Raw genomic sequence first — 23,923 nt, forward strand, 5'->3', positions numbered from 1 at the left:
TATGTGGATGTACTTCAGGTAATGAATTGTATTTCAAAAAACTACTCTGTTAACATTGTAAAATGTATATTAAATTTTAGAACTGCCGCAAGTGCCGCTAAATCTATCCATAGTCACATAGTCCTCGGGAAGTGCAAAATCGTGATGAAAGTCTCGCCGATTTTTTCTTATAAATTCAAGCAGATTTTCTTCCAATACCCGTTGATTGACTATGAGCAATTCTTTAAAACAGCGCTTATTCTGTACACAAAGAAAGAATTAAAGTAAAGATGCTTATTTTACTGTACACTTTCTATACAATATCTAATCCTTTTATCATGGGCAAGAGCATTCTGTGATTTTCTACCTGAAAATCATTAAAATCGTCATGCATCAATAGTTCTGTCCACGGCTCCCGAAGAAACCTCATGAGGCACTTAATTTGTCCATTCTGATGACGTGCCTTCAGGTTATTCAACATGGATTCGTGCTTACCGCAAAAGTGCTCAAGATAATCAAAATCTTGATCCTACAATTGGAACTTAAGTGCCAACTACTTGAAAAGTTCAAACATTTTCTAAGAACTTACCTCCTTGGTAACAATCACAATCTCATCTACAATCATCTTGGAGGTGAGTCCAATCCGGCAAAAGGTGTTCTTGTGATAACTGGTCAGAGTATAGCTACTACAGCCAATAATTTTGCTGGCTAAATAGCGACACGGCATCGTCACCTTAAATATGAAGTAGCCGAGGGGCAGTAGGGCCTTAAAGAATGTGGGCTGCGAGTATTTATCCTCAAAGAAGGTGTCAGAAGCATTCAACTTCAGTATATGCATGAGCTGTTAAAAAGGAGTTAGAAAGGAGATAGGTAGATAAATAGAGATAGAAATATCTTACCTTAATGGCCGTTTCCCTTTCGCTTACATACTGATATTGATGATTCAGATAGTCCTTGATTTCGATAAAAGTGCCTGCTGCATAAATGTCTGGATCGTTTGTTTGAAATTCCTTATTAACCAAAATTTTTGAGCCACTAAGCGTAATCTCCGATTCCATTAGCCCTTGCAAAAAGGAATTGTTATTAAATCAATAGTACAAAATTACATTCAGAGACTTACATTCCTTGGTATAAGTGTCCATGTTACCCTCGTCAAATGATATAAATATGTCACAATCACATTTGAACACCTTCTTGCTGCTGAACTTTGTGAAAACAACTTCAAGTATGAAATTGGCCGTACCATGTTGCATCCAATGTGAGAAGATGAGATCCGAATGAGTTTGTATTTTGCAATCATTTAGCATGTCATCTAGTACGTGTTGTATATTCCTATCATAATAGGGATTCTTTAGCTTCTGCTGTTCTTGAGTGCCCACTTTACGATAGGGGATCACAAGAATCACTCGCTCGGGAGCGACACCATGGCTCATTAGAAAGGATATGCACTCATACGTTTGCAAGTTGCCACCATAAATGAGTATGTGATGGTTGCGCGCATGCTTCTCAAGGAGCACCCGAAGCTTATAGAACAGTATAAACTTATCCAGGCGATTGTTGATCTCAACAAAATTAGAGGGCAAGCGACCCGAATGATGTATAACCTGCTCGGTCTTCAGGCAGTGATTTAAATAATTCATTAGCAGCAAAGTATCGTAATAGATCTCGCAGCTCTTATTGATTTTCACATACTTCTTTTCCCTGTCAATGATCTATTAGGATCTATTTTGTCTTCTCTTGCAATTCTCACCTGTTGACGTAGTTGACGCGTCCGATGACAAAATGCACCCAAAGGCGTAAATCTATGCGTACCAAAACATCTCGCACATAACAGCAGCTTTGCTGATGGTGCAGATAACACTCGCCCATATTGTCGCAGTAGGGACATTGAAACATACAATCGTAATCCGCTTCTACTACTCCTGGGGCAGCAATAACGATCACCTGCAGACGTGGCAGGCAGGTGAAATTCTCCGAGTTTACGTGACTGGCGAAGGAATATGTGAAAGTAATGGGTATCAGAGCCCAAGAATTGACAGCTTACTCCTTGCTATTCCAATGGAAGACTAGCTGTCGTAGAAAAGCTTTTGCCACCGGAGTGAATCCAATGATGACCAGTTTATTGGGTTGGCCAAACCATTTGGTTGGATTCAGCTTATGGCGAAAAATAATCAAATCATCATTATAATAATCGTGATCCTCTAAATCACTAAGTCTTTCCCTACTCCTTACTTCGGTGGGTGGGAAATATATTTTCTTCATGGGATTCGGCTCAATGACCATCATCATCGATTTCAAATCGTTGCTGAATAAATATTTCTGTAAATCGAGAAATTAATTTCGGATGACCTTGATATTTTTCTTAAAATGTAGTTTATATGGACTTCAGCTAAAATTATAGGTATATATACTATATTTTTACCACTCGTGCAACTATGAAATAGAAATCGCAATAGTTGGTCTTGGCCGCCAGAATACGAAATATCACATCGCTGCTGTCATTGAAGAGTGGATGCAACTTTAGTGATATAATCTCGGCACGTTGATTATTCAAATGGTTATCGTTTTTGGGGAGATGATAATGAAAATACAACTCGTGATGATTCAAAAATTTTCTCAGAATCACAAACCCAATAGCTGTATTTTCTTTTGCTGATTTATTGGAATCTCCACAGCGTATGGTAAAGACATCGTATTCGCTGCTCTCATTGTCCAGCACTTCGGTGATGATATGTTTTATGACCTGCAATTCGTGATCAATGTTGATGAATGCATCCGCCTTGGGGTTGAAGGAGAAACTTGAAGCCGGCGAGACCGTTTTAACTTCTGAAAACGTATGGCCGCTCATGGCCAGGTTTAGTATCCTGTCAGCATCATCCTTTTCCAAGCGATACATGCTGTGCAAGCAAACAATTAGAAAACTCTAGCTAGCACCAACTGTAATTGAAATCTACCAAATTTCCCCAAAAAAAGTACTTCGATGCGTTATGTAGATTTCATCCAAATTGACTTCCTCGCTGGGACGTTGTGCTACTGGCTATGCAAGAAAAAGCTAAGGACAATTAAAAAAAATTGTTTATAGGTTCTCTTTTTGTGACTTGCCACAAAATATTTGAGTGCCTCCCCGTGACTGCGCAGAGATTCGAGACTCTTCGGTATGGTCATTATGCAATAGTCACGGTCCGGAAACGCTGAATACATGGCAGCGAGACAGTTGAACAAACGCTCCAGAGGAAAGTCCTTGTGCACACATATGCACTTCAAGGAAAACACATTGGAGGCAGCCTGAATGTGATCCTTCTGCGGATTCTTACTGTTCGTATTATAAAATAAAGTAATCCTCTTCATCTGTTCGTTGATATAATAGCTAGCCATGATTAGCTCTAAGAAATGAGTACACTTTTTAATGATAATTCATTTCTTTTTGTTTTGTCACGAAACTTACTCTCGAATATTAAGTCAAACTTCAGATATAAGTCTTCGTGCATATAAAACTTATCCTGACTGGTCGCCACTTTCGTATCGACAATTGTGCCACGATTTGAGCTTACTCGCAACTTGCCCAAGCTGGCCACACTATAGTTAATATAACCAGTAGACAAAAGCCGTTTAGTGGGGGCGGCAAAGGCATTATGGAAACATATTCACACTACCTGGTTCCACTATCATTGAATTGAACACCACCAATAATTGTTATTGCGTCCAGATCATCCATGGCATCTGCTGTGAATAAATATGCCTCAGGTCTGGGCTCAACCGATCTAAAATAATGTGAATAATGAATACAAGTTTATTGCATGCTGGTTTAATGATAGTGTGTAATATATTTTTATTAACAACCACAGAAAATAATTTTTAAAGGACATACTAACGCTCGTTTTGTTTGAATCTTGTTTTTCTTGATTGATTATTGTTAACTAAATAACGCACAGTTTGTCAATATTTAAAAGTATTGAGCACTCACTTAACATTTATAAGCTCCGAATTATATGGCTTCTTCTTATCAAATTTGATAAGATTGCCAAACGTTTCCATCTCGTAGTTTCTCACATAAAAACGTATGTCGACATCAGAATCCAACCAGATGAAGCCCGCAGTATACGACTCCTGAAGCTCGTTCTGCACTTCCGCAACAATCAACACCCTATTCTTGGCATTCTCATCCGTGCGCAATAGTTCATCGGCTATATAGAAGTCGCCCAACTTGTCTCGTATCTCTGGCATCTCGTATTCGTGTATCTCAATGATGTCATCATTATCCTCGGGGCTAAAGTAGTACTGTTGGCAGACACATTTGGGTATAGACTGGACTGAAGAAACTTACAGAGCTTTGCGATATGTGATCTTTGGTAACAATCGAATGCGATCCGTTATATAAACGGATTGCGTATTCGGATTGGAGGTGATGCTAAACTCGCGTGGATAGAAGACCATTGCGTACTTTTTCAAATCGTCAAAACACTCAGCATAATGCTTATTGTCGGGCACAATTGGAGTCTTAACTGTTATCAAATATAAAACACGGCTCTCAACGTAGAACACCTCTTGGAGTAAGGCTAGAAGAGCGTCAGGATGCTCGCAACGGTACAGACAAAAGTTAAAGAACAACGAATTCAGACTGCTTAAGTTCACTGTGATACTGAGAAGAAGCAGGCTCTGTTAATGCGCTCAATATATATTTATATATACATATACATAATACATATGCTCGATCTCACCAATATTTTTTGTGCAGCCACTCGAGCCAGCTGTCGCTGGGCAATGGACCAATTGCAGGATAATTACGAAACTCAGCATAGGCTATTAGAGTGCTGTCCGATGATTCATTAAGCTCAACGACCATGCGATGGGTCTGGTATTGCTTAAAGATCTGCCCCTCCTGGAATTTGGGACGCTTATTGCCAAACCCATAGATTTTATCCGCATTTACTAGCGATGATATCGAATCGACGTCATTTTGAATTGCCCTACGCACTGTGTACCTCAACGACATTTGTGTAAAATTTAATATGTGCGTGTAAATGTAATGTGTATGTGTATATGTTATCAATGTTATGTTTTATTTTGTGTTCTGGTGTGCTTGGATTTATGAATCGTAAATATATAGATTTGGGTTCATTGACTACTGATTGAGTGTAATGCCATCGATTTCATAACACTTAGCCCTCGCATCCTTGCACATTTCTTTGCCGCCCGATTTGTCGTTACTTTCCCAGCGAAAGTAGGGGCACTCTTGCTTCATATGATATTCCGCTTGGCAAAGAAATACCATCATCAGAAATGGTCGACAGGCATTCTTCACAATCGCTTTGAAGCCCGGAGCAAATTTGATCAAATTATACTTGGTAATAGCTAGAAAAAATTATGTTTAATTTATGTCTAACCTATAACGTATGAATTTAATATGTCGTATATGCCACCATCCTTACCATCCTTACGACAGAAGTCAAGTATTTTGATGTGATATTCCTGCTCCTTGGGTCGATCCGCATACAGAGTCTCCGCATCGAGTTTTACCATTTTCATATTGATCGTATCGCTTTTGCCGATGTACTTGCGCTGTTTGTATACGCACTCCACAAAACACTAGAAAACAACATCCACTTAACTTCTACATAATCTATAAGTATCGAATCCTTTTACCCACCGATAAAAACTTGAAGGTCTTGCCCATATCGGCCTCGATTTCAGCTGGCATTTTGTTAGCGTGCATGGAAAGGCACTTTGACAGCCAATCCAGGTCACCAATATACAACTCCGAGCAGCATCCACTGCGCTGTCATTACAGTTATTAATCAGTTATCTATATAGTTTTGGAAGTCAGTGCTGCTCACCTTCTTGCCACACTGCTCCGCAGTCAAACTATTTGCGTTCTGTGCTTCTACCGCGTCATCTTCAGCATCCCGGGCCAGGACGTGAGTGACTATCAAGAGACCCACTAGCAGAGTCAACAGAGCGTAGGAATATTTATACATTGTATTCCTAAATGTAGTCGATTTGAATTTGGGACTCTGCTTTATAAGATGACAAACAATTGCTGGGGGGCACTTAAATCCAATTTGTTTGCTTAATTAAATGCAAACAAAATTAATGACTAATTTTACAGACCCACTTGTGTAATGAATCATATCAAAAACAAAACAATTAGTTTGAAAATATTATATTTCAGTAATGCCTCATTAAGGGGGTGAAAAATCACCTATATAAGAACCAGAAAATTATCATAAGTTAACCCAAAGTCAGCACAAAAATGAATATTATGGTATTGGCATTTCCCATAATATTCGGCTATCTCGTCTGGGTAAGCTTCTGCAAAAGTTGTCAATATATAATACATAATAACTTTTATAGTTCGCCGGCGCTATTCAAATCGACTGCGATAAAACCGATCAAATACACGAGGATCAGATCCACCACTGCTGCAAGCATCCCGATGGACATAATCAGATCATGGCCGACTGCGCCAAAGAGCATGGCTTCAAGTTGCCCAATTCAAATGAACAATCCATGATGGATCTGACTGCTGGACACGCCATTGCCGGCACCTGTTTTGCCAAGTGCGTTTTTGACAAGCTGAACTTCATGAAAGACGATAATCTGGACATGGAAGCTGTGAAGAAGTCCCTACTGGAAAAGCACAGCGATGATCCTGAGTATGTTAACGAAATGATCAGAGCCTTCAATCATTGTCATGGCAAAGGTAAATCCAATAATATATTAGTTTATATTCACATTATATTATTGAATCATGCAACTCATTTCAGTCGAGGAGAATGCAGCGAAATTCATGTCAAATCCCATTTTCAAGCATATGACAAAAGATTTTTGCGAGCCAAAATCTGCTGTGATTATGGCCTGTGTTATAAGACAATTCTTTCACAATTGTCCATCTTTTCGCTGGGCCAAAACCGAGGAATGTGAGAACCTTTTGCAGTTTAGTCGGAATTGTACCGATTCCATAGCCACATTGTGAGAAATTACGAATTTGTGAAATATCAAAGAACTAATAAAATAACCGCTTACAATTTATGCAAATCTCATGCGATGCCTTACAGATTTTTATTTTTATTTTGTCTATGCATTGGTTGATAAAATGATAACGAATTTTTGACCGAAGTATTTACTCAATTTAAGTTTAAGTTCACTTTCTTGGCTATATCGAGTTTATTCTCTTAATGTTTTATAATCCAGGATGTTCTTCGCTTTCATATTCACTTATCTATATATATACTCCTATGTATACTTTTAGTTTTCTGAGTGAGTGTTCTGTTTAACCTTAAATCTTACAAATATAGATATATTGCTTTTTCAGATATTTTCTGGAGATAAATTGATTAAAACTTTAAATTCAATGCCAAATACTGCTCTTCTTCTAGTTTATTGTGATTACATTTGCATTTGCAGGACATTTATAGATATTATTTACATAGTAGTTAGCACATCCTTGCATTTCTTGGCGAAGGCCAATGTTTCCAAACACTCATGAGTAAACGACCAACGACTACTGGGACAATTGTGGTAAAAGCTTTGGATCACACAGGATAGTATAATGCTGGCCTTCGGCTTGCAATACTTGGAGCTGCTGAAGGCCCGCACCGCGTTTGACGATAGAAATTCGGCGGTGGCTTCCTCCCCTGTAGCAAATAATACGGTTTAACGTACACACACACTAGTCGTCATTAGTTGTCAATGCTTACGCTTCGAGTGACATCTCTCGAATGCAATCAACATCTCCGTCTCATATTCGGGATCCTGCTTGTGAAAAGTCCTGTAGTGACTGCGTACAGCCTCCATATCCAGCGAGCCGTTCACCATGAATTTGTAATGCTCAAAAACGCAATCGGCCCAACAACTGCCGCTCATCACCTGATCCACAGTCAAATCCTCAATGGCCTCCTCGTTCCTGGTGAGCAGCTTAAAGTTGGTCTGTTTGGCACACATCTTAGTGACATCGTTGTGTCCATCCGGATGCTTGCAGCAGATATGAATATGATTTTCATGAATCCGTTCCACGTGGCGACAGTGCACACGAATTCCAACTGATTGTTGGCCCTGTGTGTGTTATTAAGAATTGATCATTTCTACCTCTTACCAATAACCATTAATCGCCACGCAGTCGCTCAGTCAGTCAGTCTGTCAATCTATCAGTCAGGTCAGTCAATCAATGGGAATAATTGACCCACCAGTAGCAGCTGGATAAGAATCGTGAAACCAATCACAATCAAAACCTTCATGACGACGACTATCTCATGAAGTGAAACCGCCGCCCATTTTATATATGACAAAGTTTAGACCTGGTCATAACGCAAATGAATTTTAACGCATTATAATGGGCTTTAAATGGGCAGACCTTAATTTAATTTAATGTTGCTTCAAATGGTTGGCCAAGCTTAGCAACCAAAACACAATTGCCAATGTGCATTGCGGGGGTAGGTGAGGGGTAGGTGCTTCAGCCAAGGGGTTGTCATAGCAGCTGGCAAAACGGGTTGTTGATGGTTTTATTTTGTATTTGTTGATTTTGCAAGTTGTTCGCTTAATTAGTCGACTACTGGCCTTTGAAATTTGATAAGCGGCTTGCTCCAAGAACCGTTCCAATCAATCGAAACGAATCGAATCGAAAAGCACTTAAAAATGGGCAATAAGGGTAAGGGCAAAGGCAATAAGCTGGTCAAAATGTCGGAGGAGGAACGTGCCCGATATTTGCAGATGCGTGCCGACATGGAGGAGGAAACGAGGCGGCGCAAAACTCATTGCGCTCTACATGAAGGTATACAGGCCAAATAGATACCCTAACAATTGCACTCTAATGCCGGCTACATTTCAATTCACAGAACAAACTGAAGCGAGAGGATGCCTTTTGCCGCTTAAACATGGCCAAGATCAATCAGGAATGGCGCTCGATATTGCGTCAGGTGAAGATACAGGATTTGCGTAGTGAAATAGTCGATGTGGAGCTGTTCTTCAAGGAGGCGCTGAAGCGCAAGGATCAGGTCATACAGCGTCTCATTAGCGACATTAATTCCACAGAGGAAATGTACGCAAATCTGCAGCAATCACACATGGAGAACATTGATAGAATCATTGGTGAGCTAAACTATGACAATATTTATTCCAATTCGATATTTTATATAAGAAACCACATAAAAACAGGCATTTACCGGAGCCGCGTAGAGTTCTTCCGGTGCATCTATGAGGACGATAAGCAGGCGGTGCTCAGGGAATGGGAAAAGGATTCAAATATATTTAGGAGCATGCAGTCGGAGCAACAGCAGCAACTCGAATGCGTTTTCTATCAGCTGGAGGAGACTAAGGATAAGCAGGTCAAGGACAATCATGAGCGTTATCTCGATCGTGTCGAGGATATGAAGAGAGGCGTAAGTTACTGATTATTATTGATAGTTAATTGAAGAGCACATTGCCATTCTCCTCCCAATCGTCACACTGCGCCTTGGCATATTCAGACATGCATTTGATTAGCTCCCTGGCCTAGGCGCTGTAATGGTCAGTATGCAACTTAAGAAAATATAGAGTTGGAGCGCTAATCGATTGCGATAAATTTGTTGCCTACGCTGACGGACGGAAGTAAACAAAGCAGTGCAAAAAGCTGAGCTTAGAAAAGAGCTTTTACGCAAATGGAGCATGGTCAACACTGCTAGCGATAGATCTCTTAAGAGAGCTTTTATAATGCAGCCAACTTTGTTGTCTCCACTTGCACTTTACATCGGCGGCTTTAGCGACCACCAAAACAGGGTATAAATGCGAGCTGATCCGTGCGACTGCAGAGCCAAGAAAACGTCGGTCGATAATAATTTTTTTGAATCACGTGGCAGCTGTGCACAAAACAATTACATTTTAAAGAAATACCTTCAAAATAAAGCAAAAACCACAAAACTAAAAAAAAATAAAATACAAGCTATACAATTTATGAAGAAAAAAAAACAAGTTAAAATAATTACCAGAAAAAGAAAAACAACACAACAATCTCGAAGAGTGAACATGCCACGCACCATCAGGTGCCCTGCAGGTACGGTCTTAATCTCGCAACTCTGGAAGCGGAGAGGCACCGCCGCGCAACCACTCTAGAAGCCTACAGAAGGCCTCAGGATAAGCCCAGCTGTCCCCGATCGCTGCTCCGTGCCTATTGGAATAGAGCCCACATTTTTCTCGCAGCCTGGAGTCGGGTATAACCTATCTGTAGCAGCAGCCAAATTCAGCAAATTAATTCATTAATTAATTAATGTAAATCATAAGTCCAAACCAAAATCATGCTGCAAAAAAAAATATTACGAAAATAAAGGAAAAAAAATACTCACGAGTTTGTATGAAATAAGGGCATAATATTTAGAAACAAATACACATATAATTAGATGTAATAAGTATATATAAATATATATTAAGAAAAGAAGAAGTATGGTGATATGTTCATAGGCCATAGTCTTTTACCTTTTTTGTTCAATTGTAACTATTAACCAAGTCAGAACGGATATTTTACCTAACTTGCTTCAGTAGGGTATAAAAAAACCAATACAACCTACTAAGGAGCTACAGAATCACAGCGGAGGTCGGGACCCCTAGATACCCTAGCTCTTTGGGGAGGAATGGGATGGGTTGCTGTGACCTGTGGCTCTATTACATAATGTTTAAATTATTGTAGAGTCCCTTCTGTACTAAATGGAAGTGCTGGACTTCGAAATGCAAAAAAATATTAAAGGTGAATGTTCTAATATATGCTGGACTATCTAAATAAATGTAGCGGGATCTCATATGGCATTTTGGTTGGCCCCATATACTCGACAATTACTCCATTATTGGTTTTACTGAATACATGCTTAATTTTTATTTGCTCTGATTATTCATTTTGGGGAGCGGTTTCTAATCTTACCCTACTTAAGGCAAAGGTATATATATTTAATTATTTGTAAAAAATTAGCATTAATAATTTAAAAAAATCTATTTTAGAAATTTCAGCTTGTAAATGGTATTTTTATTTTGGTAGAATTAATAATTGGTTTTCCATATTTTTATCCTTCATTTATTTTTATTAATAATTAAATTTTGGTCTTTTATAATTTTAATATGATTTTACCTGCTTTTACAATGTTTGGTCTAGTTTTCTTAATAATTTTATACATTTTTTCTTTTCATTTTATAAAAAATTAAGCTCAATTGAATACGATAGTTGAAGTACAAAAAATTTAAAAATATATTTATATAAGAGAATATTCAATTGTTCTTTGCCGACGGTAATTTTTTTTTTTTTGTATTTTCTTTATTATAATTAGATTTGTTTTATTTCTGGCACCCCTAGGGCTCCCAGAGGCGAAAGCTTCAGGCTTAGCCTGGGATAAGCTGCAGCCTAAATCGGATAAAAGTTCAAGCTGATGTGTGTATGTATATGTATGAAAGTTTAATTATTAGTGCGGATTTGGGTTTTTGTTTTTGTTTTTTTTGGTTATTGCTTAGGGATTCTTATTAATTTTTTTTTTTTATGCTTGAATAAAAATATTTTGGAAAAATTCGGGTGCTTCTCAAATTTATCTTTTAAATTGTTAACTATGTTCTATACGAAAGTACGTTTATTGGCACCGAATTTGACAAAATTTCAGTAAATGTAGATTCTTGACTTACATTTTTCTCCGATCCGGTGAAAGGCCTTCCAACGATGGGTTTATTTCTTGTAGTCGTAGGTTTATATAGATGTATTTTTCTTTGTTTTTCACTGAAACTTAATTAATTATTCAATCACCAAAAAAATGAATAAGGGGGGGAGTTATCTGGTGACTTTAATATGGGATTTTATTAGTCTTGCACTTATACAAAAATACACAGCCGGTCACTTTTATCGATTTCATTTGGAAGTGGCATTTCATTTTATTCTTTAATGGCATTATGGATATTTAATTTTTCTTATTATTTGTAATATATAACATTCTTACAATTAAGCACTTATTTTATATACAATTTTTCTCTTTTTTTGTTGTTGTTGTAATATATTGTTTTGGTAGTCTGTGTTGGTTTGTTTTAATTAATGGATTAATTAATTCGCCGGTTTGGCTACTGCTGCAGATGAGCTGGCTCCATCTCCAGGGGATGAAAAAAATGGGGCTCTCTTCCTAGCGTCATGTAGTAGCGATCGGGGCAGCGGGCTTCTTGATGGCTTCCGGAGGTTTCTGAAGGGGTCCAGCGGCGGTGCCTCTCCGCTTCCAGAGGGCTTAGGTTACGGCCGTCCTGGCCGGGCACGTGATGATACGTGGCACGTTCACAAGATATATATGGGGCGGTTATAATTATTTTTGTTGGTTCATTTTTTTTCACAATTGGTATAACTTTGTTTGTGGTTTTGGTTTTTAAATTGGTGGGTTTTTTTTGTTCTTTCTTGTTTTAGTGTTAAAAGAATTCGGCACTATTTTAATTTATTTTATTTTTGTTCAGCCGTGTTATATAAATTTTCGCCGACCGACGTTTTACTTGCTATTTGCATCCGCACGTTGCAATAATTTTAAAAAGGAGGAGGAGTACTATTCGTCCGTTACAGCGCAGGCGACAAATTTGTCGCAAACGATTAGCGCTGCAACTCTATATTTTTTTAAGTTGCGTGCTGACCATTACACTGTACAACATATAATAAGAAGAAAACAGTTTTTTTGTTAATCATGTGTGTGTTTTTAAAAGCCCTTAACAATATGAATACAATATAAACGTCATTAAAACAATAAGAAAAAAATAAATATGAAATGCCAGGAAACATAATATACTAAAAGCCCTAAAATACCAGGTAAACATAACAAAAATCATTTACAAAAAAAATATCGATTCTACAAAAAGTTGAAATTACATAAATTAATCGAGTCCTTGTTATTTTTAGCAAATCGACTGAATTCATAAACTCAAGCTTATCATAATTAAATCTCGGTCTGCTTATTCTGCTGACGTCTTTGTCGTTGTCGCTCTGATCGCTGCGACTTTGTCGCTGGCGTTTTGATTGTTGTAACTTTGTCGCTGGTGGTGTCAGTTGCCCGCTCTGTGTCCCACGGTGGTCTTCAAGTGGAATGTGCCGACGGGGCGCGTGTCGTATTTTTCCATGCGCCATAGCTGTGATCGTAGGCTCAGCACATTTTTGCCGAAAATATGCTGATGAGGCTCGCGCGTTTTATGACATTTACATGAGTTTATAAGTTTGAGTTATTCGAAATAATAAATGTTAACTCATATAAACAGAAAAAGTAACCAAATTTTAAAGCAATGTGCATAAATAAGCTCAGAACAAAAAAATAATATCGATAAATTTGACACAGGCTGTGTGTATGTATAGTGCAAAAATAATAAAATCTCTGTTTAAAGTCTCCAAAAAATACAAGCTAACTCACATTGACTAATTTTTGTTCATAATTGAATACTGTTCCAACATATGCAAAAGAAATTAATGATTCGCAAACTCTAACGTAAAAATAACCTAAAGAAAAGAGAAACACAAAACCGCACTTATAAATAACCCTTTTATGCATATACATACATACATAAGTTGGCACTTTTATCCGACTTAGGCTGCAACTTATCCAAAGCTACGCTTGAAGCTTTACTCGAGCGGAGCTTTCGGCGTATCCTAAGCTTGGAATGTAGCTTTGATTGACAGAAAGCTTAAAGTCGGTGGCGCATGCGCGATAGATGGCGCAAGCTTTTAGCTTGACTTGTATTTCAATGACAAAATTATGTGCACACTTGAAACTTGAAATTCTTAGAAAAAAAATAAAATTTACAAAAATAATAAAAGAAAATGTATACATAAATTCAATATTTAAACATGGCACACAATAAATAAAGAAAACAACATTAATTATAAACAATGATGATTTTTTATAAAATCAAGCAAATAAATATCTAAATATATTAAAAAAACACTCACCACAAATCAATAGAAAATTGGGGTAAATAAAAATAAAATGATAAATAAAATAATTTATTAATAAATAAAAATATAAGAAAAATAAGATAAACAATTACTTGATCATACAAAAATAACAATAAAAATTTAATAAATAAAATGTCAGGAATCGATTGAGTTATTAAAATTATTAATGTTCATTTGTTAAAAATTTAAATACGTTTTGAAATTGATGTTAACTTTTAAGCTGCCAATTTATATTACCTTTTAAGTATATTAACTTTAGCCAACGCTCCAACATGAAGGATTCGAGCAAATAAAATAAAAAATGTGTACCGTTAAACAAATTATGGAATAAGTATTGTGTATCAGGAGGCCGACCGAAATGATAATAGAATAGAACATTTTTTTTGGGAATCTCAAAACTCGCATTCCGAGATTCATGGTTAGGTGGGTATAGACGGCGAGGTTCGATCACCAGCTCAGATCCCCCTAAATTTTGTAGACAGTCCAGTAGATATCAGAGCCTTCACCTTTAATATTAGTTACTTCTTCCAATTTTTTTTATTTTTGCATTTCGAAGTCAGCACTTCCTATTTGATTCAGAAGGGACTCTATAATAATTAAACATTATGTAATAGAGACATAGGACACAGCAACCCATCGCATTCTCCCGAAAGAGCTAGGGTATCAAAGGGTCCCGACCTCCGCTGTAATTCAGTGTATTTTCTCAAAAAATATATATATTTTAAAGGAATACTGTTTGGTCAAACTAATTTGAATAAAACTGATATTGAATGATCAGCTGTTAATTTGTCAGTTTATCGCTACTTTACATAACTCTGTTAAATCTATTCACTTATGTAAACACTACATTGTAATTTTAGTAAATATCGATAGTTTTCACTATCGAAGAGTCCGAGTTGGAGATTCATGCAAGCCATACGCGCGCTTTTGTGTCGGTCATAAATAAACTTGCTAAATTAAATAGTTTAAACACCGCCCAGATCTGAAGTTTCATGTTTGCATAAAAAAACGCTTTATGCATCGAACATTTTAGCGCCCAACGTGGGGCAGTTTTTAAACAAATTATTAATAAACAATTGGACAATTTCGCATTTCGTAACGTTAACAAATTCCGCTTGCGCGTATATACAAACTAAACAAATTCGCATTGGCTCCCAATTGCTTGGTTGCAACAATTAAAGCATCAAACTTGTCAAAAATGTGAAAATCGTTAACTAGAACCAACACAAAGTTCGTCGCAGCAACAATCACACACATGCACATAACTCAAAGTAACGGTTATTGCATTGTGTCTCTATATTCGTTTTGCTGACTGTCGGCGCCGTTTTCGCTCGTCGTCTACTTTGTTCGCCGTTAGTTTTCGGTCAATTTTCGATCGTCTTCTTTCATAACGTCGCTGCTCTTGTTGCATATTTCGCTACTGCTAAAACGGCCAGTGCGCTGCTCGCAATCGTCGCTTCAGTCGCTGCCTTTAGTGGTTTATCCCCAATTCGTTCTTCGTTCGTTTGTGTAAGAGCTGCAACTGCGATCGATACTGTTGTAGTTCATATACACACATACACACACATACACACAACAATCATTTTCGTCGTTTTTGGCACGTCAAATTCTTTTCGATTTCATTACACATCTGTAAATATGTCGCATTCCTTGGAAGACTACCGACGCCAGCGCGCAAATATCAAAAGGAACATTTCCCGTATTAAAAGCTTGGTCGATGGACAATCTCGAGATTCTTCTAAAAGATCACCAGCGGATCTTCAATGTCGTTTAGGCATTTTGGAATCGTACTTTAAGCAATCGTTGGCTATTCAATCGGAAATAGAAACTCTGGATACAAATGATAATGGGCGCGCTGTGCTGGAAGACAACTATGTACACATCAAGTTGGCAATTAAGAAATTGCTTGGTGAAGACTTAAATAGTACAGTCATTGATGACGCTACAAAACACGTTGCTTACCATCCTCAACTATCACGTCTGCCTTGATTGATATTTACAGAGACAATATCGTCTATTTTTCAGTTGCCTTCAGCTAGTTCATCAAACGTTCGTTACGATTGATAATGCATCGGCATTATTTAGTTCACTTTCGTCCTTGGGCTCTGACATCGATAAATTCTGGATAAATGCGATCAGGAAACTAGAAACAAATGGAATTTATCGCTGGATTATACAACAATCCAGACTTGGGCTCAGTGCGTACAAGTACTGACTCGTCTTTCGCACTTGCTATCGCTGCTTGTGCATTGTGCTCAAGCTCAACTCACAAATTGATGGCTTGCAACGTTTTGATGTCGTCAAACGTCACCGACTGTGTCTTAATTGCTTGTCTAAGGGTCATCAAATGGCCGATTGCCCGTTATCAATCTCAGGTTATTTTAGCAACGGCTATGGTCCTGGTCAGAGATTCAACTGCCACCTACTGACTAGGCCGTGCTCTACTGGACTCGTGTTCGCAGGTGAATTTCGTCACCGATTCGTTTGCTCAGAAGCTTCGTCTAAAAAGAGAGAAACACGATGTGCAAATCAGCAGTATTGGCCATGCACGTACAGACATCACTTCTCTTACAACTACATCATCTCGTTTGTGGCCTTTTGAAGTTTCGTTAGATCTTTGCGTCACCTCGCATATCAGCCGGACATCAACATCGACATTTCAAAATGGAAAATGCCAGAAAATATTGTTCTGGCAGATGAGAAGTTCTACCAGTCTCGACACATCGACATGCTTTTAGGAACAGAAGCATTCTTCGAGATTCTGTTAAACTTGGCACAACTGGGCCCATGCTCCAAAAGACGCTGTTTGGATGGGTAGCGTCAGGAAAGAGTCATCCGCAACAGTCTCGAGAGCTTGCTGCGATCACCTTAAACGCTTATGCGAAATTGAATCAACTGAAACTTCAAGCAACATCAGCAACATTGATATGCAAGTAATCAATTCCGAACAACGTAAATCTACTTTCGTCGCCACAATGGATCGTAACCATGTCCTGGAGAAGCTAGCGAACATCAGCTCATACAATCATTGTGTTCGCACTGTCGCTTACATGCGTAAATTCGAAACAACTTTGTCATCCGAGGAACAAGGCAATGCATCCCATTGCATAATTTGGAACATCCAGCAATTATCATTCGTCGAAAACATTCGCCAACTGCAAAAAGATCAACCAGTTAGGAGCCATCTAAAGTTTCTCAATCCTTTTCTAGATCGCTCCACAGAATTTTCACTTATCAGAGTTGGCGGCCGGCTAGACAACATTGAGTTTGAGAACTTCGAAAAACATCCGATATTGTTGCCCAGTAAATCACACTTCGTCTAGATCTATGTGCGGCATCTACATCTTCGCAACTGCCATGCTGGACCTAAAGCTTTAGTGGCACTCATTCGATTGGAATATTGGATCGTAAACGAAGACTTGGCACGTCGCATCGTGCGCACCTGCATGGCGTGTGTTCAGTACAAGCCAAAATTGGAAAGGCAGCTTATGGGATCGCTGCCAGTGGAGCGCCTTCGACCGGGACACCCATTTCAACGCTGTGGTATCGACTTCTGTGGGCCAATAAATACGTATGCTCGCATACGAGGAAAGGGTCCCACAAAATCTTACTTGGCCGTATTCATTTGTTTGGCATCCAAGGCGGTGCACATCGAAGTGGTCTCTCAATTATCCACGGAGGCATTCTTAGCTGCACTCAAACGAATGGTTGCTCGGCGAGCGCTGCCCACTGACATCTATTGTGATAATGGAACTAACTTCGTGGGTGCAGCAAGTCAGCTAAAGGTTTTGAAACAATTTTTGTTTGATCAATCTACTCAAGACGCAATATCAGAGTATTGTGCTTCGGATTTCGTGTCGTTTCATTTTATTCCGCCCAGGGCACCCCGCTTTGGCGGACTCTGGGAAGCAGCAGTTAAGAGCGCTAAGGGGCTGCTGCACAAGACGCTATCGAACACTCGCCTAACATTTGAGGAGCTCTGTGCAATCACAACAGAGATCGAAACTGTCCTCAATTCTCGCCGATTGTCACCTATGTCGCCTGATCCCAACGATCTATCAGCAATCACCCCAGGACACTTGTTAGTTGGAAAATCTCTTCGGGCGCTTCCTGAACACACAATAGCAACGCCTCATCTCAACAATTTGGAGCGGTTTGACGTGATAACCGCTGCTAAACAGCAATTTTGGCGTCGTTGGTCATCAGATTATATTTATGAGCTTCGTGCTCGAACCAAATGGACATCATCGTCATCAAATCTCGCTATTGGAACCATGGTCATAATCCATGACGACAATCTTCCACCTCAGCAATGGAAGCTCGGCCGCATCGAATCACTTGTGCCTGGAAGGGATGGTCATGTTCGAGTTGTTCATCTTCGTACAGCCAATGGCATCTGCTGCCAACCATTACACAAATTGGCCATCTTACCGATGGAGGCTTGATGTGTTGAAAGCAGATCCTTTCAAGGTGGCCGGGATGTTTGGTCAAACTAATTTGAATACAACTGATATTGAATGATCAAATGTTAATTTGTCAATTTATTGCTACTTTACCTAACTCTGTTAAATCTTATTCACTTATGTAAGCACTACATTGTAATTTTAGTAAATATCGATAGTTTTCACTATCGAAGAGTCCGAGTTGGAGATTCATGCAAACCAGACGCGCGCTTTTTGTTTCGGTTATAAATAAACTTGCTAAATTAAATAGCTTAAACACCGCCCAGATCTGAAGTTTCATTTTTGCATAAAAAACGCTTCATGCATCGAACAAATACCCTACTGAAAACAGTTCGTTAGAACATCCGTTTCATCCAGACAGCGAAAGCATTGCTGCACCGTATCCATGTAGAAATTTCGCATATCCTTCGTCAGCAAATAGTAGTCAGAAATTATGTTTAATAAATGTGTAATCTATAACGTATGTATTTAATATGTCATATATGCCACCATCCTTACGACAGAAGTCAAACATTTTGATGTGTTATTCCTGCTCCTTGGGTCGATCCACATACAGGGTCTCCGCATCGAGTTTTACCATTTTCATATTGATCGCATTGCTTTTGCCGATGTACTTGCGCTGTTTGTATACGCACTCCACAAACCACTAGAAAACAGCATCCACTTAACTTAAATATATATATATATTTATTTGAATTTGGGACTCTGCTTTATAAATCCAATTTGTTTGCTTAATTAAATGTAAACAAAATTAATGACTAATTTTACAGACCCACTTGTGTAATGAACCATATAAAAAAAAAATCAATTAGTTTGAAAATATTATATTTCAGTAATACCTCATTAAGGGTGAAAAATCACCTATATAAGAACCAGAAAATGATCACAAGTTAACTCAAAGTCAGCACAAAAATGAATATTATGATATCGGCAATTCCCATAATATTCGGCTATCTCGTCTGGGTAAGCTTCAGCAAAAGTTGTCAATATATAATACATAATAACTTTTATAGTTCGCCGGCGCTATTCAAATCGACTGCGATAAAACCGATCAAATACACGAGGATCAGATCCACCACTGCTGCAAGCATCCCGATGGACATAATCAGATCATGGCCGACTGCGCCAAAGAGCATGGCTTCAAGTTGCCTAATTCAAATGAACAATCCATGATGGATCTGACTGCTGGACACGCCATTGCCGGCACCTGTTTTGCCAAGTGCGTTTTTGACAAGCTGAACTTCATGAAAGACGATAATCTGGACATGGAAGCTGTGAAGAAGTCCCTACTGGAAAAGCACAGCGATGATCCTGAGTATGTTAACGAAATGATCAGAGCCTTCAATCATTGTCATGGCAAAGGTAAATCCAATAATATATTAGTTTATATTCACATTATATTAGTGAATCATGCAACTCATTTCAGCCGAGGAGAATGCAGCGAAATTCATGTCAAATTCCATATTCAAGCATATGACAAAAAAATTTTGCGAGCCAAAATCTGCTGTGATTATGGCCTGTGTTATAAGAGAATTCTTTCACAATTGTCCATCTTTTCGCTGGGCCAAAACCGAGGAATGTGAGAACCTTTTGCAGTTTAGTCGGAAATGTACCGATTCCATAGCCACATTGTGAGAAATTACGAATTTGTGAAATATCAAAGAACTAATAAAATAACCGCTTACAATTTATGCAAATCTCATGCGATGCCTTACAGATTTTTATTTTTATTGTTGATAAAATGATAACGAATTTTTGAGCCTAGTATTTACTCAGTTTAAGTTTCTTGGCTACATCGGGTTTATTCTCTTAATGAGTGGCAAATGTTACTCTATTGTATGCAATGTAGCAATCTGGCAACTCTTATTTAGTTTATCTTAAGTTTTGCATTGTTCCTTCGTTCGTATGAACTCAAATACGAATTTCATATTAGCATGTAATACACTCCGTTTTCGACTGACGAATAAGTCGCGTCGTTAGACAAATAAAAACTTTGATTCCTGCAGAATATCGTTATCTGGTTTGTATACGCTGCGATCGGATCTAATAAATCCAACATAATGTTTTATAATCCAGGCTGTTCTCATATATATACTTTTAGTTTTCTGAGTGAGTTTTCTGTTTAACCTTAAATCTTACAAATATAGATATATTGCTTTTTCAGATATTTTCTGGAGATAAATTGATTAAAACTTTAAATTCAAAGCCAAATACTGCTCTTCTTCTAGTTTATTGTGATTACATTTGCATTTGCAGGATATTTATAGATATTATTTACATAGTAGTTAGCACATCCTTGCATTTCTTGGCGAAGGCCAATGTTTCCAAACACTCATCAGTATTCGACCAACGACTACTGGGACAGTTGTGGAAAAAGTTTTTGATCACACAGGATAGTATAATGCTGGCCTTCGGCTTGCAATACTTCGAGCTGCTGAAGGCCCGCACCGCATTTAACGATAGAAATTCGGGGGTGCCTTCCTCCTCTGTAGCAAATAATACGGTTTAACGTACACACATACTAGTCGTCATTAGTTGTCAATGCTTACGCTTCAAGTGACATCTCTCGAATGCAATCAACATCTCTGTCTCATATTCGGGATCCTGCTTGTGAAAAGTCCTGTAGTGACTGCGTACAGCCTCCATATCCAGCGAGCCGTTCACCATGAATTTGTAATGCTCAAAAACGCAATCGGCCCAACAACTGCCGGTCATCACCTGATCCACAGTCAAATCCTCAATGGCCTCCTCGTCCTTGGAGGGCAGCTTAAAGTTGGTCTGCTTGGCACACATCTCAGTCACATTGTTGTGTCCATCAGGATGCTTGCAGCATAAATGAATATGATTCTCATGAATCCGTTCCACGTGGCGACAGTGCACACGTATTCCAACTGATTGTTGGCCCTGTGTGTGTTATTAAGAATTGATCATTTCTACCTCTTACCAATAACCATTAATCGCCACGCAGTCGCTCAGTCAGTCAGTCTGTCAATCTATCAGTCAGGTCAGTCAATCAATGGGAATAATTGACCCACCAGTAGCAGCTGGATAAGAATCGTGAAACCAGTCACAATCAAAACATTCATGACGACGACTATCTCATGAAGTGAAACCGCCGCCCATTTTATATATGACAAAGTTTAGACCTGGTCATAACGCAAATGAATTTTTACGCATTATAATGGGCTTTAAATGGACAGACGTTAATTTAATTTAATGTTGATTCAAATGGTTGGCCAAGCTTAGCAACCAAAACACAATTGCCAATGTGCATTGCGGGGGAGGGGAGGGGTAGGTGCTTCAGACAATGGGTTGTCATACCAGCTGGCAAAACGGGTTGTTGATGGTTTTATGTTGTATTTGATAACTTTGCAAGTTGTTCGCTTAATTAGTCGACTACTGGCCTTTGAAATTTGATAAGCGGCTTGCTCCAAGAACCGTTCCAATCAATCGAAACGAATCGAATCGAATCGAAAAGCACTTAAAGATGGGCAAAAAGGGTAAGGGCAAGGGCAATAAGCTGGCCAAAATGTCGGAGGAGGAACGTGCCCGATATTTGCAGATGCGTGCCGACATGGAGGAGGAAACGAGGCGGCGCAAAATGCAACTCATTGCGCTCTACATGAAGGTATACAGGCAAATAGATACCCTAACAATAGCACTCTAATGCCGGCTACATTTCAATTCACAGAACAAACTGAAGCGAGAGGATGCCTTTTGCCGCTTAAACATGGCCAAGATCAATCAGGAATGGCGCTCGATATTGCGTCAGGTGAAGATACAGGATTTGCGTAGTGAAATCGTTGATGTGGAGCTGTTCTTCAAGGAAGCGCTGAAGCGCAAGGATCAGGTCATACAGCGTCTCATTGGCGACATTAATTCCACGGAGGATATGTACGCAAATCTGCAGCAATCACACATGGAGAACATTGATAGAATCATTGGTGAGCTAAGCTATGACAATATTTATTCCAATTCGATATTTTATATAAGAAACTACATAAAAACAGGCATTCACCGGAGCCGCATAGAGTTCTTCCGGTGCATCTATGAGGACGATAAGCAGGCGGTGCTCAGGGAATGGGAAAAGGATTCAAATATATTTAGGAGCATGCAGTGGGATCAATAGCAGCAGAATGCGTTTTCTCAGCTGGAGGAGACTAAAAATAAGCAGGTCAAGGACAATCATCTCAATCGTGTCGAAGATATGAAGAGTGGCGTAAGTTACTGATTATTATTGATTAATTGAAGAGCACATTGCCATTCTCCTCCCAATCGTCACACTGCGCCTATTCGGTTCTGGTTAGCGGCCTTTCTGCCCCCATTCTTGCTTGCTTGTCAGCCGCCTCGTTTCCCGCTATATCTCTGTGGGCCGGGACCCATCGTAGGGTGAGCCTGTTGTGAGTCCCGAGTAGGTCTAGCTTTGAACGAACTTCATGGACTACCTTCGATGTTATCTTAGTCCCCATTATAGCGTTCAATGCTGCTTGACTATCGGATAGGATGGATATATCCGTTTTCCGATAGTTACACTTTAATATCGTGTTTTGTACATGGGTGCCAAAGTTAAGCCTGCTGTCAAATGTGACTCCCAGGTATTTGACCTCCCTACTCGTTTCTAGTAGGGACCCTGAGAGCCATATTTGTCTCATCCTCTGTAACTTATGTCGTCTGGTAAAGGGGACGATGACTGTTTTCGTAGGGTTTAGGTTGAGTCCAACCTCCATACACCAGTCATACGTTATCCTTAGTCCTGACTGGACTATGCTATGTGATTCTTCAAATTTGCCTCGCGCTATGATAATAATGTCATCGGCATAACCTTGACATTGAATACCACTGTTAGCAAGTCTGTTTAGTAGTTTGTCTACTAATAAACTCCAGAGTAGCGGAGACAACACCCTCCTTGGGGACAGCCTTTGCGACGTGTGGTCACGCGCAGCCTTTCTAGGCTGTCGTTCCACCATGGGGCATCTTTCTCCATGTACTTTTTGCCTACCGGGCAGTCCAGCTCTAGCGGCTCTCTGGGTATACCAGATAACCCGTTGGCTAGGGAGAGCCCTAAGGCCGACTTGTAACCTTCCCAGTTGGTTTTCCTGGGGTTGCGACCTGGTATACTACTATCCGTATTTAATTGTGACTTAAATAGGATAGCTCTGTGATCAGACATTGATTCCTCTTGGGAAACGTGTCAGTCCCTAAGATGAGGTTTTAGGGCACCACTAATCAGGGTGATGTCCAGCACCTCCTCCCTGATGCTAGTTACAAATGTCGGTGTCGATCCGACATTGCCTAATTCTAGATTATATTTAAATATAAAATCCGTTAGGCACTCACCGCTCAAATTGATGTGGATGTGGGGAGGCTCCAGTTGACATGGTGATTGGGGCCTGGAGTTGCTCCTGTCACTGCTGCACGTCATTTCGACGTGAGCTGCTGCTGTATCCAGCAGCTCCTCCGCCAGCTCCTGTGAGGACATAGGGATATCCTCATCTCCCAACATATCTAATTGGCAGAGCGTTCTGTCCGCCAACTCCTCATCTTCTGCGAGGTCCTCCACCGAATCGGTGGG

General features: G+C 39.3%; 7 protein-coding genes across 7 annotated transcripts; 4 read left to right on the forward strand and 3 right to left on the reverse strand.

Moving 5' to 3' along the window:
* Positions 1-8: 8 nt before the first annotated feature.
* LOC6561203 (cilia- and flagella-associated protein 61) lies at positions 9-5,010 on the reverse strand. The gene is made up of 15 exons (XM_001987728.3): positions 4,698-5,010; positions 4,304-4,618; positions 3,944-4,246; positions 3,633-3,740; positions 3,425-3,555; positions 3,082-3,362; positions 2,934-3,016; positions 2,402-2,876; positions 2,024-2,298; positions 1,730-1,966; positions 1,100-1,680; positions 879-1,042; positions 569-820; positions 299-508; positions 9-240 (listed from the first exon to the last, which is right to left on the reverse strand). Exons 1-15 carry the CDS (start codon positions 4,970-4,972, stop codon positions 70-72), a joined length of 3,861 nt encoding a protein of 1,286 aa, XP_001987764.1. The 5' UTR covers positions 4,973-5,010; the 3' UTR covers positions 9-69.
* An 8-nt stretch (positions 5,011-5,018) lies between these two features.
* On the reverse strand, positions 5,019-5,954 carry LOC6561159. The gene is made up of 4 exons (XM_001987729.2): positions 5,814-5,954; positions 5,627-5,755; positions 5,409-5,565; positions 5,019-5,331 (listed from the first exon to the last, which is right to left on the reverse strand). Exons 1-4 carry the CDS (start codon positions 5,952-5,954, stop codon positions 5,102-5,104), a joined length of 657 nt encoding a protein of 218 aa, XP_001987765.1. The 3' UTR covers positions 5,019-5,101.
* A 275-nt stretch (positions 5,955-6,229) lies between these two features.
* LOC6561229 (general odorant-binding protein 68) lies at positions 6,230-7,008 on the forward strand. The gene is made up of 3 exons (XM_001987730.3): positions 6,230-6,280; positions 6,331-6,679; positions 6,744-7,008. Exons 1-3 carry the CDS (start codon positions 6,230-6,232, stop codon positions 6,950-6,952), a joined length of 609 nt encoding a protein of 202 aa, XP_001987766.2. The 3' UTR covers positions 6,953-7,008.
* Positions 7,009-7,338: 330 nt separating this feature from the next.
* LOC6571141 lies at positions 7,339-21,437 on the reverse strand. The gene is made up of 3 exons (XM_043214291.1): positions 21,387-21,437; positions 20,901-21,255; positions 7,339-7,613 (listed from the first exon to the last, which is right to left on the reverse strand). The coding sequence occupies exons 1-3, from the start codon at positions 21,435-21,437 to the stop codon at positions 7,402-7,404; spliced, it is 618 nt and encodes a 205-aa protein (XP_043070226.1). The 3' UTR covers positions 7,339-7,401.
* On the forward strand, positions 8,611-18,333 carry LOC116806259. The gene is given in 5 exon segments (XM_043214260.1): positions 8,611-8,723; positions 8,725-8,746; positions 8,811-9,063; positions 9,130-9,353; positions 17,212-18,333. Coding segments are annotated over 5 exon segments (1,734 nt in total).
* On the forward strand, positions 19,264-20,042 carry LOC6571028 (general odorant-binding protein 68). The gene is made up of 3 exons (XM_001997199.3): positions 19,264-19,314; positions 19,365-19,713; positions 19,778-20,042. The coding sequence occupies exons 1-3, from the start codon at positions 19,264-19,266 to the stop codon at positions 19,984-19,986; spliced, it is 609 nt and encodes a 202-aa protein (XP_001997235.2). The 3' UTR covers positions 19,987-20,042.
* A 401-nt stretch (positions 21,438-21,838) lies between the features above and the next one.
* On the forward strand, positions 21,839-22,480 carry LOC6571140 (dynein regulatory complex subunit 2). The gene is made up of 3 exons (XM_001997310.2): positions 21,839-21,979; positions 22,043-22,295; positions 22,362-22,480. The coding sequence occupies exons 1-3, from the start codon at positions 21,839-21,841 to the stop codon at positions 22,478-22,480; spliced, it is 513 nt and encodes a 170-aa protein (XP_001997346.2).
* Positions 22,481-23,923: the final 1,443 nt, after the last annotated feature.

This window comes from Drosophila grimshawi, unplaced genomic scaffold, assembly GCF_018153295.1.
Source record: "Drosophila grimshawi isolate 15287-2541.00 unplaced genomic scaffold, ASM1815329v1 contig_1369, whole genome shotgun sequence".
NCBI classification, from domain to species: Eukaryota; Metazoa; Arthropoda; class Insecta; order Diptera; family Drosophilidae; genus Drosophila; species Drosophila grimshawi.

What these genes read in the sequence shown, in the direction of transcription:
- LOC6571140 (XM_001997310.2), top strand. Translation starts at nt 21,839, where the DNA reads ATGGGCAAAAAGGGTAAGGGCAAGGGCAATAAGCTGGCCAAAATGTCG. An exon ending in TCATTGCGCTCTACATGAAG is followed by an intron (nt 21,980 to 22,042) that starts GTATACAGGCAA and finishes TTCAATTCACAG; the next exon opens with AACAAACTGAAGCGAGAGGA. An exon ending in GAACATTGATAGAATCATTG is followed by an intron (nt 22,296 to 22,361) that starts GTGAGCTAAGCT and finishes ACATAAAAACAG; the next exon opens with GCATTCACCGGAGCCGCATA.
- LOC6571028 (XM_001997199.3), top strand. Translation starts at nt 19,264, where the DNA reads ATGAATATTATGATATCGGCAATTCCCATAATATTCGGCTATCTCGTC. An exon ending in TATTCGGCTATCTCGTCTGG is followed by an intron (nt 19,315 to 19,364) that starts GTAAGCTTCAGC and finishes TAACTTTTATAG; the next exon opens with TTCGCCGGCGCTATTCAAAT. An exon ending in CAATCATTGTCATGGCAAAG is followed by an intron (nt 19,714 to 19,777) that starts GTAAATCCAATA and finishes AACTCATTTCAG; the next exon opens with CCGAGGAGAATGCAGCGAAA.
- LOC6571141 (XM_043214291.1), bottom strand. Translation starts at nt 21,437, where the DNA reads ATGAATGTTTTGATTGTGACTGGTTTCACGATTCTTATCCAGCTGCTA. An exon ending in TTCTTATCCAGCTGCTACTG is followed by an intron (nt 21,256 to 21,386) that starts GTGGGTCAATTA and finishes TAACACACACAG; the next exon opens with GGCCAACAATCAGTTGGAAT. An exon ending in CGAGAGATGTCACTTGAAGC is followed by an intron (nt 7,614 to 20,900) that starts GTAAGCATTGAC and finishes TATTTGCTACAG; the next exon opens with GGGAGGAAGCCACCGCCGAA.
- LOC6561203 (XM_001987728.3), bottom strand. Translation starts at nt 4,972, where the DNA reads ATGTCGTTGAGGTACACAGTGCGTAGGGCAATTCAAAATGACGTCGAT. An exon ending in TGGCTGCACAAAAAATATTG is followed by an intron (nt 4,619 to 4,697) that starts GTGAGATCGAGC and finishes GCTTCTTCTCAG; the next exon opens with TATCACAGTGAACTTAAGCA. An exon ending in TGATAAAAGGATTAGATATT is followed by an intron (nt 241 to 298) that starts GTATAGAAAGTG and finishes CTTTGTGTACAG; the next exon opens with AATAAGCGCTGTTTTAAAGA.
- LOC6561229 (XM_001987730.3), top strand. Translation starts at nt 6,230, where the DNA reads ATGAATATTATGGTATTGGCATTTCCCATAATATTCGGCTATCTCGTC. An exon ending in TATTCGGCTATCTCGTCTGG is followed by an intron (nt 6,281 to 6,330) that starts GTAAGCTTCTGC and finishes TAACTTTTATAG; the next exon opens with TTCGCCGGCGCTATTCAAAT. An exon ending in CAATCATTGTCATGGCAAAG is followed by an intron (nt 6,680 to 6,743) that starts GTAAATCCAATA and finishes AACTCATTTCAG; the next exon opens with TCGAGGAGAATGCAGCGAAA.
- LOC6561159 (XM_001987729.2), bottom strand. Translation starts at nt 5,954, where the DNA reads ATGTATAAATATTCCTACGCTCTGTTGACTCTGCTAGTGGGTCTCTTG. An exon ending in CGGAGCAGTGTGGCAAGAAG is followed by an intron (nt 5,756 to 5,813) that starts GTGAGCAGCACT and finishes CTGTAATGACAG; the next exon opens with CGCAGTGGATGCTGCTCGGA. An exon ending in AGACCTTCAAGTTTTTATCG is followed by an intron (nt 5,566 to 5,626) that starts GTGGGTAAAAGG and finishes GTTGTTTTCTAG; the next exon opens with TGTTTTGTGGAGTGCGTATA.